This window comes from Nyctereutes procyonoides, unplaced genomic scaffold (genome assembly GCF_905146905.1).
Source record: "Nyctereutes procyonoides isolate TBG_1078 unplaced genomic scaffold, NYPRO_anot_genome, whole genome shotgun sequence".
Taxonomy (NCBI): domain Eukaryota; kingdom Metazoa; phylum Chordata; class Mammalia; order Carnivora; family Canidae; genus Nyctereutes; species Nyctereutes procyonoides.
This window is the reverse complement of record NW_026575131.1, coordinates 56,316,048-56,328,464: the sequence shown is the minus strand read 5'-3', so window position 1 is coordinate 56,328,464 and position 12,417 is coordinate 56,316,048. Positions and strand designations below refer to the sequence as shown.

The 12,417-nt window shown below is 62.5% G+C and overlaps 1 protein-coding gene across 2 annotated transcripts; it reads left to right on the top strand.

Annotated features, from left to right (window-relative positions):
* The first annotated feature begins 963 nt into the window (after positions 1–963).
* TLE6 (TLE family member 6, subcortical maternal complex member) lies at positions 964–11,128 on the top strand. 2 transcript variants are annotated; one of them, XM_055342738.1, is made up of 17 exons: positions 964–1,138; positions 1,373–1,469; positions 2,133–2,188; positions 2,575–2,620; positions 3,775–3,816; positions 7,280–7,342; positions 7,447–7,693; positions 7,781–7,803; positions 8,060–8,120; positions 8,204–8,316; positions 8,408–8,445; positions 9,055–9,307; positions 9,391–9,641; positions 9,872–10,013; positions 10,392–10,542; positions 10,694–10,770; positions 10,936–11,128. In XM_055342738.1, exons 2-17 carry the CDS (start codon positions 1,401–1,403, stop codon positions 11,038–11,040), a joined length of 1,737 nt encoding a protein of 578 aa, XP_055198713.1. In that variant the 5' UTR covers positions 964–1,138; positions 1,373–1,400; the 3' UTR covers positions 11,041–11,128. The 2 variants fall into 2 exon arrangements, with proteins under 2 accessions (XP_055198713.1, XP_055198714.1); XM_055342739.1 differs by lacking the exons at positions 10,392–10,542; positions 10,694–10,770.
* Positions 11,129–12,417: the final 1,289 nt, after the last annotated feature.

The window sequence follows — 12,417 nt, the reverse complement described above, 5'->3', positions numbered from 1 at the left end:
AAAGTTGTACCAGTTTCAAGGCCTCTGCAGCCCCTGCTTTTGGTTCTCAGATCCTGGGCTTGGGGAGCAGTTGGGAAAAATTCACGACAAAAATTGAGAGCCCAGGACTGGGTGCTGGATAAAGGGGAGCTGTTTTCCCCATTAAGGGGGCTTGAAGCTTCGCTTGCACTGCCCGTCATTCATATCGAGGAAAATGTTATCAGCCCCTATCCGGGGATTGGGATGAAGGGGAAGGATTCGGGTCCCCTCTCCCAGCACCACCTTTACCCTAAACCACTCCGGGGCGCGCCAAAACTGATCCGGCTTTTCACCAAACAAAGCAACCTCACACCGCCCAGCCCCTTCCGGGGTTGCGCCCTGTGACCCCAAGCCCCACGCCCTCCTTAAATATCCTCGCCCCCGCCGGGACCCCAAACCGCCCGCGGCTCTGCACACCGCCCTTCCCCACAGCGGTAGCGCAAGGGTTAAGCCGAGGCGCCGGGAGCGCTGATTGACAGCCGGGCCGGCGGCTGGGGGGAGCCGACCAATCAGCGCGAGCTGCCGCGGCCCACGTGGGCAGGCGGCCTCGCGATTGGCCAGAGCCTGCAGCGGCCGCCCGCGGAGTCCGAGCCCACGTGCAGCGGCTGCTCCTTCATTGATCGTCCTCGTGGTGCAGGTGGCGGCGGGCGGGGCGGGGCCGGGGCGGGCAGGGGCGGGGTCTGGGCGGGCCGGGGCGGGGCGGGCCGGGTCAAAGGGCCCCGGGAGGAGGGGAGACGTGGAGGGGCGTTCTCTCGGGGCCTGAACTTGGTTGACCTCCCGCAGTTTCGTCCTGGGGTACTGGGCCTCTATCCTGGGGGGGGGGGGGAGTAGGAGGGGGGCCTCCGGGAGGACCTCCGTGCCCTGGGGCCGGGGAGGCCGCTGAGGGCCAGAAGCCAGGCAAAGAAGGGGCTTAGGGCCGGAGGAGTGCCTGGGGTGGAGAGCGGTCTCTTTCCTCCTGCCTGAGAAATCCCTCCTAATTCACCTGGCCGACTCTTACTCATCCCTCAAAACCCTTTCCCAATGATGTTTACCCAGGCTCTGGGAAGTTGTCTCAACACTAAGGCTGAGTTTTAGCGTCCTTCCCCGGGGTCCCCAGCAGTGACAGCTCCTGGCAGGGAGTGTAAGTGTTTGGCACCGTCAACGTCCACCTCCTGGAATGACGCTCCTATGAGTTGGGGCTGGTGGAGGCAGCAGAGTTTGACAAATGAACAAAGGGTCTAGGGCATGCAGTGGGGGGCCGGAAATCAGGGAGGGGGCTTGGGATCCAGGCCAGGGGTGGGGTGGGGTCGGTTCTGCCCCTGGCTGCCCGGCCTTCTGCCCTCAGGGACCTGCCATCTCTCCTTGGGAGTTCCAGGCTAAAGTCCTTTGGCTACTGCCTGAAGATGACCTCTTGGGACCGTCTCAGCCGCCAGCAGCACCCTCCAAGGATGAGGAGGCCCCCAGGAACTTTGGTGAGGAGAGTATTAACTGCGGGGGAAGGGGGCTCAGCTCAGACCTTGCTCTCCTGCTCCTGAGGGAGGGACACGGGCGGGTGGCCAGGCCACTGACAGGTGCCAGGCCACTTTCTTTTTAAATTGAACCTGCTTCTCATCACGCAGGTGATCAAACACATGCCTACGTCGTTTCTGGTTAATACTTTAGGAACAGAAGCCCCTCCTTCTCCAGAGAGGACCCTTTATAGTGGTTGAGGCCGGGGTGGGCGACCTTTCTCTCTCGAGGGCTCTCCAGAGAGTCTGTATTTGAGACTTTAGGCCAAGAGGCAAAATGGGAGACACTCCGTGGGGACTTAAGTAACCAGAGAAAGCAAATTCCCTTCAGGTTTGGGTTTTTGCTTTTTACTATTTTATTTATTTGAAAGAGAGGGAGAAACAGAGCACGAGTGGGAGGAGGGGCAGAGGGAGAAGCTGACTCCCCGCTGAGCAGGGAGCCCACGAGGGCCTGGATCCCGAGATCACCAGATCACGATGCTCTCCTGACTGAGCCCCCCAGGTGCCCCTCCCTGCAGGTTTTAGGCGGGTCCCAGCCCACCCTCTGGGGGGCTGATTGGAAATGTGGCCTGAGGGTGGGAGAGCGGGAGGCGGGGGTTCATCTACAGCCTCCTCTGACCTTCCCAGGCTCCTGAACTGAACTACCACGGTGTCCTGGGTCAGCTCCGAGAGCAGTTCCCCAGGTGAGGGTGGCTCTCAGGGGCCCGCGTGGAGGGGGAGAGACTCCCACCTGGTCTCTGGGTGGCCCAGCAGCCCCTGGTCCAACTGACAGAACTTGGTAACAAAGAGCCTTATTGGAGCCTGAAGCAATAGGAAAGAAGCACCATTACCAATCCGGGCCTTCATTTGAATTTTCCAGTTGTCCTTGTGTTGTTTAGCATGAATTTTTTTGCACCAATTATACGTTTAAAAACATTGCAAGGAAACGGCATCTCTGATGCCGCCTTGGGGTGGCTCCTTGGAGGGGTGCGCAGGGGCCAGGCCTGGGTGGGGTGGTTCTGGCTCTAGTTCTGGGGAGGGGTCTTGAGGGCTCTTCTTCGGTTGCTCCCCCCCCTCCCCGACCCCACAGGTTATCCCCTCACCTGGCAGCGCAGGTGGACAGCATGTACTACACGGTGAGCCACCCCGGGCAGCCCCCAGGAGCCGGGCTTGGGGATGTGGTCTCCTCCACTTGCTTCTGCTTCCTTGGGGCGAGCAAGGTCCCCCAGCAGGCCAGCTTCTCCAGGAGCGTTTTTCCTCATGTGTGCACACCTCGCTGCCAAAGTTAGACATTCCATATTTAAAGGAAGGGTTTCTTTGGCTGACCACTCATCACTGAGGGATAGGTAACGGGAGCCCCTGCTCATGAGGAGTATATGAGCTGGTGTGGTGCTGGTCTTCTAGAACCTTCCACAACGATGGGAATGTTCTATACCAACAGTACCCAATATGACACCCACTGGCTGCTTGTGGCTGTTGAGAACTTGTAAAGAACCAATTTTTTTTTTTAAGATTTTACTTATTTATTCGAGAGAGAGCAATGGAAAGAGAGCACAAGCAGAGGTGAGAAGGAGAAGCAGACCCTGAGATCATGACCTGAGCCGAAGGCAGATGCTTAACTGACTGAGCTCCCCAGGTGCCCCAGGAACTGAATTTTTAACTTGATTAAATTTAAATAGCCACACTTGACTAGTGGCTAGCTCCATGAACAGGGCACCCCCGGGGCAAGGAGAGAGATAAGAAAGTAGAGAAACGGGCTTCACAAATTGTAACCACTATAAAGGAGACAGAAGATAATGGGATGGAGTGATACAGATACTGAGCTAAGCTAGTCAGGGAGGGCTTCTTGGAAGAAGTGGTGTTCACAGGGAGATGTGGAAGATAAGGAGGTCCTGCCATCCCAGAGAGAGTGGGGAAGGGGATTCCGAGCAGAGGCACAGCCTGTGCAAAGGCCCTGGGGCAGGACTGGCCTTGGTCTGTTGGAGGAATGGGCAAGGAGGCCTGTGTGGCTGGAGCAGAAGGTGGAGGGGAGGGGCCGGGAGCAGGTGTGCAGGGCCTTGTGGCTGTGGGGTCTTTGTACTTCACGTGGAGAATGAAATCCGAGGGTCTCCTTGATTCGCTTCCACTCCGTGTGGTAGGTCACCTCCTTTTTGATGAGTGTAGTGACCAGAGAGGTAGAGCAGCTTTGCGGAGTCGCACAGTTAGGGAGAAGCATGCTCGCCATTCGACTCCTTGCTCTCCTCCACTTGCGACAGCCACCTCCGGGTGCGATCCTTGCTGTTCCTTGCAGCTCCAGAAGGTGCGGCAGGATCTCCAGGAACATCACCGGCAGGTGAGTGAGTAACCAGGAGCTGGGGGTATGGCTGGTCCTCCCTGAAAGGTGGGGGAGGGGGGAGCATGGTGACAGTTGTCAGGACTGCAGGGAAGGTTTGGGGTTTTCCGCAAAAGAGGTGGGAGCCCTGGCGGGCTGTGGGCAGAGAGGGAGCGGGGATCGGTGGATGGATCCCTCCCTGCCATGCACACGTGCGCACACACACACACACACACACACACACACACCCTACCCCTTCCTGGTGCATCTCCATCTGTCCATCCATCCTCGTCCTCGAGGCTCTTCCCTCCTGGCCTGCTTCCCGGGTCCCTGTGTGGCTCCCATGAGGCCAGGGGCCTTCCCAGCACGTTGCAGGTCAGCTGCTTCCGCTCTGAAGGGCCTGCTCCGTGCCAGGCACACCCGGATTACAGTCTTCCGTGTGTCTGCGAGTTCTCGAGGGCCTGGATCACACGTGAGCGGGGGCGGGGTGGGCCCAGCTCCCCGCACAGGGCGCCGGCCCAAGCTGAAGCACGTCCTCCACTCCCGCCCGTCCTCCCGCCACCTGGCCCCTGTCTCCTGGGTGCTGGCAGGACTTTCCGCCTGTGCCAGATGTGACTGGCAGGAGGCCAGGACCGTGTCTGCAACTTAGCAGGGCCTGGGGTGGGCAGTGCGGGGAGCAGGGAGGGACGGATCCAGAGTGACGGGGGCCGGAGGGGGGGGGGCAGGAAGAAACCAGAACACGGTTATTCATTCAACAGATATTTATCCATCACCTTCTTGCCAAGTGCTGTTGTAGGCGCCAGGGAAATTGCAGAGAAGGACACAGACAAACTTCTGCCCTTGGGTGGCGGGAGCTTGGTAAACAGGAGTGTCAGATGGTGAGGGCTGGACAAGGTGCAGGATGGATTAGAGCAGCCCTAGGGGACTGGAGGGAAAGGGCAGGGGTGGGAAGTCTTGCTGAGGAGGTGACATCTGAGCAAACTTGAAGGCGATCAGGGAGGTCTGGGATGGGAGGAGTGGAATAGAGGGCACGGCCCATGCAAAGGTCCTGGGGTAAGACAGCGCCACTGCCACCCAGTGTGTTTGACAACAGAGGAGGCCCTGTGGCTGGAGCAGCATGAGGAGAGGAGGACAAGGAGGGGGCAGGGCAGGTGCTCAGGAGCATCATGGGAGGCCCACAGGGCTGTGGGGGGGGGGCACCTGACTCGGGCTCACGGGCCCTGGAGGATGGGTGAGCTGCTGGGCGCTGAGAGGCTTTGGCAGTAGGGGATCAGGATGTGGATGATCCCGACAGCACTTGCTGAGCGTCAGGATGTGAGGGGACAGGACCCCAAGTAGCTGCTGTTGAAGCCAGGAGCCCAGAGAGGCCCCTGTGTCCCCGCAGCCCCACCCCCTGCTCCCGGGGAGGGCCTAGCCGGCAGGGGGGAGCAGCACTTTTCACGCTGAGTGCATTCAAGTGCCAGTAAATTGCGCATTAACGAGCCAAGGCGAACTGGGGAAGGCTCCCCTGGGCCTGTGCGGCGGGAGGGAGGCCCAGCTGGGGAACCATCACCAAGGCCCGCCGCTGGGGGCAGCCGGGATCCAGCCAGGGATGGGGGCTCAGAGAGGGGTCCCTGCTGCCTGCCCGGCCCCCTCCCTTGCCGTCCTGCCCGCCCGCCCGCGCGCGCCAGACCAGGCTGCCCTGGAAGCAGGTTGACGCCGCCTGGCCCCCCCCTTCCCCCCAGTCCTCCTGACTTGGGAAATTGGCTTTGCTTCCCGGGGCCTCTGTTTTCTCGTCTGCAAACTGGGAATGCCAGGAGCTGCCGTGAGACAGGACCGACCGCGTCGCCCTAGTCATTCTTTCTTGGTGAAGCACATGTTTTCCCAGGATCGGGGAGTTCGCCCAGGGCCAGGCAAGTGTGGGGAGCCACTAGGTGTCTGCCACGGAGGGGCGTGCATTGATGAGGCCCAGGGACACCGCTTTTCTGGGGTGCCGTAGGCCAAGACCAGACCTGCGCTGGCTTCTCCGGTAGCCACAGGGCACGTGTGGTTGTTTATACTGAAGTTGACCATAAACAAGTGGCCCCAGCCACGTTTCCGGGGCTCAGCAGCCGCGTGAAGCCAGCAGCTACTGCATCAGTCAGGGCCAGGACGCTCGGCGATCGCTAAATATAGCTGCACACGCACGTTCCCAGGGAGCTCTTTATCAGGCCAAGGAGATGGGTGTCCCCGCTCTGACTTCTTAGGAGCACTGGCTAAGAGGCTCCAGCCTCGCCGGGCACCTGCCAGGGACCCCTCCTCTGGGTACCTGGGCCACCCACATCCCAGCCACCAGCCCGACGTGGCTGTTGAGCCCTTGAGTGGGGCTGGAGAAACTGCGTTTTTATCTTATTTAAGATTTTCTTTCTTATTTATTTGAGAAAGAAAGTGCATGAGCAGAGGGAGAGGGAGAAGCAGAGTCCCCGCTGAGCAGGGAGCCCGGACTGGGGCTCGATCCCAGGACCCTGGGGGTCATGACCTGAGCTGAAGGGAGACACTTCACAGGCTGAGCCACTGGCGCCCCCCCCCCCCCCCCCGCCTCCAAATTTACTGGGACTTAACTTTCTGTGGCTGGTAGCTGCTGTGCAGGGCAGGAGGGGCTCCGGGCACAGCTCGTAGCTGTGGCAGAGGAGGGAGCCCATATCCTAAAAGGACGGGCAGATGGGAGCCTGCTGGTCGTGGGAGGAGGGAACCTGGATCTCGCAGCCCCTTTCAGGCCCAGGGAACCTGTTCACTTAAATTTGGAATTCCTGGTAGTCCCGTGGCCTGATGTTTAAGCACAGAGTGACGTTACGTGACCCTTCACAGGGCCCCTCTTGTCCCCTTGCCCGCCCCCCTCCCTAAGAGATAATCACTGGTTTCTTCGTATCCTTCCAACACCTGGCAAGTTCGCGTGTCCCCGCACAGAGGGACAGACGCGCAAACGGAATTGGCTCCTCGAAGCCATTGTATGCAGGGTGGTGTGGAGGCTTTACTTTTTTTTTTCTTTTTTTAAGATTTTATTTATTTGTAAGAAATACAGAGAGAGGCAGAGACACAGGTAGAGGGAGAAGCAGGCTCCCTGCAGGGAGCCCGATGCAAGACTCATCCGCCCTGAGCCCAAGGCAGATGCTCAACCGCTGGGCCCCCCAGGTGTCCCTGGGGCTTTAGTTTTCAAGCAACCTAAGAAAAGCAGCTGGAACAGGAACCCAGACCTGACGGTACTCGGTACCCCTCTACGATGATGACCGGCGGTTAGGGTTAGGGTTAGGGTTAGGGATAGCTGCTGAGTCCTGGGTGCCAGGAAGTTGCTTTGCACTCTGTGTAGCGGGCGGGCTCCGTGTTCTCACGAATCCACCCAAAACACGCTCAAAGCAGGCAGCGTGTCCCCATTTCACGTGCAGGACGAGATCTGTGCCCAGGCCATCCCCACCCAAGGAAGGCCTAGCTGGGCTGTGTCGTGTGTCACGCCCCCCCCCCCCCCCAGGCAGAAAGCTTCCTGCGGACCATGGAGATCTGGAGCAGGCCTCCGGGCTTACAGCCGGGGGAGGTGGGTGCCTGGGCCCTCGGGAGGGAGGGGACCGGCTGGGAGCACGGGGCACGTGGGGTGGTGGGGTCCTCTCGGCCCTCACCACCGTGTCCTTCTGCCGCCAGGTGAGCCAGGGCCCCTCCGATGTGCAGGCTGAGCGGGGCTCCTGGGGGCCGGCGAGCCCCAAGGCTTCCCCGCACCCCGGGGCCCCGCGGCCGCACTTGTCAGACGCCACGGCCACAGGGTCGCCGCACTGGCCCAGGCGGCCCTCCTGGGACTCTGAGCCCCGCTTCTGGCAGGATGTTCTGACCGAGCAGCTGTGGCAGGTCTTTGCAGGGACCCACGAGGAGGGGGACCAGCCACGGCACTGGCGTGAGTGTCCCCGGGGGTGGGAGGCCTGGGGCTGCTTGGGGGGCAGCACCACTGAACCTCCTACCGGCTTCCCCTCCGTCGGCACAGGGACGGGACCGGCGCTGGGCCCGGTGAGTGACCTCGCGGTCCCCGGAGGGGGGGCTCCCGGCTGCTGGGATCCAGGTCCACGGCTCCGGTCCCGAGCCCTGGATGCCCTTAGAGGACCCGGGACTGTGCCCCGAGCCTGCAGCTCCACCTGCACAGGACTTGGGGCCTGTTCACGCATCTCGTCTACGCCACCTTGGCCTCCGCAAGGCCTTCTGGGTCCACGACTGACCCGGGGCAGGTCCTTTGGTTGGAACTGATCGCCCCCAATGCCCGTGGCAGGAGAGTCAGGACCCAGGGCCACACCCCCCGGGACTGGAACCGCGTACCGAAGACCCTCTGGGTAATCGCAGCGTGGGGGGCGCCGGGAGCAGCCGGCCCCGGGGACCCCACGCCTGCCACTCACCCCTCCTCGTCTCTGCCCAGCTGCCAGCCCCCCCACGGACTCCCCCAGCCCCCCCAGCTCCCCCGAGGGCTCCCGGGAAGGGAGTGCAGAGCCAGGCACCAGAGCCGAGGGCGTGTTCTCCCGCGTGGCCCAGGTGAGGCCCCGTCCCATGCGGCAGGCTCCCCGAGGGCTGAGGACAGGGGCGCGGGGAGCTGGCATGGCTCAGCGGACCCTGGACCCCACAGGAGCCTGCTGGGAGAGCCTGTCCGTTCCTGAAGCCCATGTGAGTCTCTGTGCTGTCCCCTCTCCTCTGTACCCCCATCCCAGGCGGAGAGGGCACCGGACGTGCGGGTGTCTCCTCCTTCCCCACCACCGTGGACAGTGCTCTGTCCCCAGAGCTCAGGGGTCTGGGTAGAAACGTGCTGCTCCGGCTGCACTCAGGCTGTCCCTCCCCACATAACCAGCTCCTGGTTCTAGGGAAAGGAAATCTAGGGGGAAATTTAGGGATCTAGGGAAAGAACTCCCGTGGAAAGAGGGTGTTAGAGCTGCATGTGGAAGTCCCAACCTTGTGGTCTGAGGCTGGGGGAGCCCCGACAAGGACGGGGAGGCTTCCTGGAGGGAAGGGGCATGACGGTTAGGATCTTGCTGGATCAGTAGGGGTTTGCTAGGATGAGGCAACGCATTCCCAGTAGGAGTGATGTTTGGTTATATGGAAGGGAGAATACCTGAAGGGGCATGGGTGCCCCCTGGGGGAAGCCCGGTGTAGTCGGGAAACAAGGCCTGAGAAGGAACCCCAAATCTGAAAGACGAAGCTCTTCAGGCTCAGTGGGTGCCCCCTCCGGGCAGAGAGGCTCACAGGTAAGCTGGTGACCCCGCGGCCTCCCCTCCCAAGACTCTGGGACCCTGAGGACTTCGAGGACACGTGGAGGAGACCGGACGCCTTGCCCTGGCAGTCCAAGAAGTCAGCCCTCCCCCACCGAGCCCAGAAGATGCGGACGCTCAGGCACGGGGAGCCGGTGCTGGCCACGGCCGTCAGCAGCTTCATGCGCCACGCCTTCACCTGCGGCCGGGGCGGCGTCAAAGTGTGGAGCCTGGTGGGCCAGGGGCTGGAGGACAGGTGTCCTGAGAGCCACCTGGGTGTTCAGGTGAGGGAGGGGCTGGCTCGTGGGAGCAGGAGGGGCTCCCGCGGCGGAGGAAGTTCACCAGCCTCCGCCCTCGGCCTCTGCAGACCCGCCAGGCCTACCTGCGCACCTGCCTGCTGTCCTCGGACAGCACGACCCTGCTGACGGGCGGCCACAACCTGGCCAGCGTGAGCGTGTGGGACCTGACTGCGCCCTCCCTGCATGTGAGCCGGGAGCTGCCCTGCATGGGGCTCTCCTGCCAGGCCCTGGCCTCCAACCCCAGGGACAGCCTGGCCTTCGCCGGCTTCACTGACGGCACGGTCAGGATCTGGGACCTGCGGGACCAGAGCGTTGTCAGGTGAGGCCCGGGGCGGGCGGGCTCATCCTGAAAGCCCCTTCCTGCTTACGTTTGCACCCCAGGGAGCTGAAGGCCAGACTTCAGGTTCTGGCGGGGGGTTTTCCAAGCCCAGTAGTGGCTCTTATGGTCTGCCTCTGTTTCCCCATGTATCACCTGGGTGTGATGGAGCATGTGGTATTCCCACGGCTCATTCTGAGCCCTGATGCCCTCCTGACACCCCTTCTGTCCAGGGACCTGCTGGGCCACCCGCCTGGAGCCAAGAGCATTGCTGTCAAAGAGCAGAACATCTGGACAGGGGGTCTGGACACCTGTCTGCGGTGCTGGGACCTGAGGACCACCAGAGAGCCCCTCGAATACCAGTTCGAGTCTCAGGTATGCAGCTGGGATGGGCCGTGCACTAAAGCAGGAGGTGGATGTTGCAGGAATGGGGTAGCGGGACCCTAGGTCTCTGGTGTTGGGAGTCCTAGGGTCGTGAGAAACGTCATCCCCACCCCACCCCCCAGCTGCCCGGGGCCCCCAATGACATGGGACACTTCCATACTCTGTATTAGGCGCGCATAATCCCTGAGGTAGAGAGCACCAAACCACTTTGCAGATGGGCAGACTGAGGCTGAGAGGTACAAAGTTGCCTGTCAGGGCCTCAGAAGCCAGGAAGCTGGCAGGCGGTCCACCCCACGCAGGGTCCCTGTGCCCCTGTCCACCTCGCAGTCCAGGACCTGACGGACCTCTTCCCTGCTGCCCGCTCCCCAGATCATGAGCCTGTCCCCCAGCCCCCAGGAGGACTGGGTGCTGGTGGGCACAGCCAACGGCCAGCAGTGGCTGCAGCCCACCCGAGGCGGCCAGAAGCACATGGTGGGGTGTAAGGATGGCATCATCCTGGGTCTCAAGTTCTCCCCACTCGGTGAGCGGCCAGGAGCAGGCGGGGGAGTCCTCCCGGCCCTCCCACCCCCAGCGCCCCTCATCAGCAGAAGCCACCCAGCGATGCTCCCCCCAGGCTGTGAGGGGGGCGGGGCCCTGCCCTCAGCCGCCAGGTGTCCCGTCCCCCCTTCCAGGCCAGTGGTGGGTGAGCGTTGGCACCGACGACCTGCTCGGCATCTACGGCATGCCCGCGGGGACCCTGGTGTTCCAGGTGCGGCAGGGGCTGCGGGGGGCCGTGCCCGGCTCCTGTGCTGAGTGCAGGGTCCTGAAGCAAAGGCCCCGGGGCGGGGGGCCCAGGCGTGAACTGATGGGGAGGTTGGGGTGGGGGTTGGGGCGGGGAGCCCCCTCAGCGCATCCCGGCCTCCTGCCTTCCCAGGTGCCCGAGGCCACCTCCATCCTGTGCTGCGATGTGTCCCCCAACAACCGGCTGATTGTCACGGGGTCCGAGGCCCACGCCTCAGTGTACCAGCTCACCTACTGAGGGTCCCGGCGCTGGCGTCTGCACCCTGGATCTGGATCCTTTTTTCCTGTCTTTTTCTTTTGTCTTTTTCCCCTAACAAGGTGGAGGCGTCGTGGTGGGTGGGCCGGGTGTCTTTCCCTTTGCACGACTGGGCCAGCGATCTTTGTGGCCTGTAATAAAGCAACTGGAAAACGCAGAGGGGTCTGGTCTGTCGTGCAGCCCTTGCTGGGCCCTGCCGTGTAGAGAGGTCTGGGAGGACTTGGCCAGCTGGGTCTCCCAGCCTTGAGTCCGCATTCCCTGAGCACCCCTTCAAAGCTGCTGACCTCCCTGCTGTTGGGAGTAGGGGTGGGTATGGACCACTCCTTCCTGTCCCGGTAAGCTGATCCCCCCTCACCCCTCCCGGAGGGGGGTTCCCACCCAGGGATGGGGTCCTCCACCCTCCCGAGAGCCCCGCTGCAGTAGGTGGGTGCATCTCACCTCGGGGTGGACCTAACCCCGGGGGGGCACATGGCAACATCTGTGGACGGGAGCCGTCATTGTGACTTTGGGGGGGTGGTGGCATGCCTGGCATCGAGTGAGTGGGGAGAGAGTAGTGGACAGCAGTCACTGGCCGGCTGGCTTCTTCTCCCCCCTCTCCCAGGGGCTCTCACAGCCTTTGGTGGCCCTGGCCCTCCGGGATAAGCGTCCCCATGGTGCCAACAGGTCTGCTTTCCTTGCCCAGAGAAACTCTCCTCTCCGAAACTCCCCAGAGTGTGACTGGCTTCCCCCAGGGACCCCACCATCTCCACCCAGGAGGTCCCCAGCAGCGTCCCTGCTTCACCACGGCCCCCCCACGGGAAGCTCCCTCCACAGGAGCTTCCAGAACCTAGACCTGAGGCCGGCCCCGCCCCAGGCTGGCCCACGTCCATAGACTCCCTCTGCTGCAGCCTGGGCTGCAGACCCCGCCGGCCTGGTTTCCACCCGGCCGAGCTCCTTCCCTCGGAGCCTGTGCACACGCGGTTCCCTCTGGACCTGCACACTCGGGTGCAGCGGCTGCTTCTCGTTAGCTCTCGGTTTACGCTCTACCGTCACCTCCCCTGGGACTGCTTGCTTACTAGCACCTTGGGGTGGGCCAGGCGTCCTTGTGCACCAGCCTCTCAGCATCACCTGTGGGGGTCGGAGGGAAGCACCCCAAAGAGCCACGTGCTGCATGCAGTAAGTCCCCTGTGTATGTGCGCGGCGCCCTGGGATGATCCTGTCCCCTGGGCCGGGAGTGAGGCGCACAGCAGCCCTGGGCCAGAGCACACAAGGCTGCCTGGGACTCCCTCCGCTGCTGCGCCGGGTGCTGAAGCCACACATCGTGACGGCGAATCTCCACTGTCCTGGAGCCCTGCCGTCTCCCAGATGGCGCGCAGATCG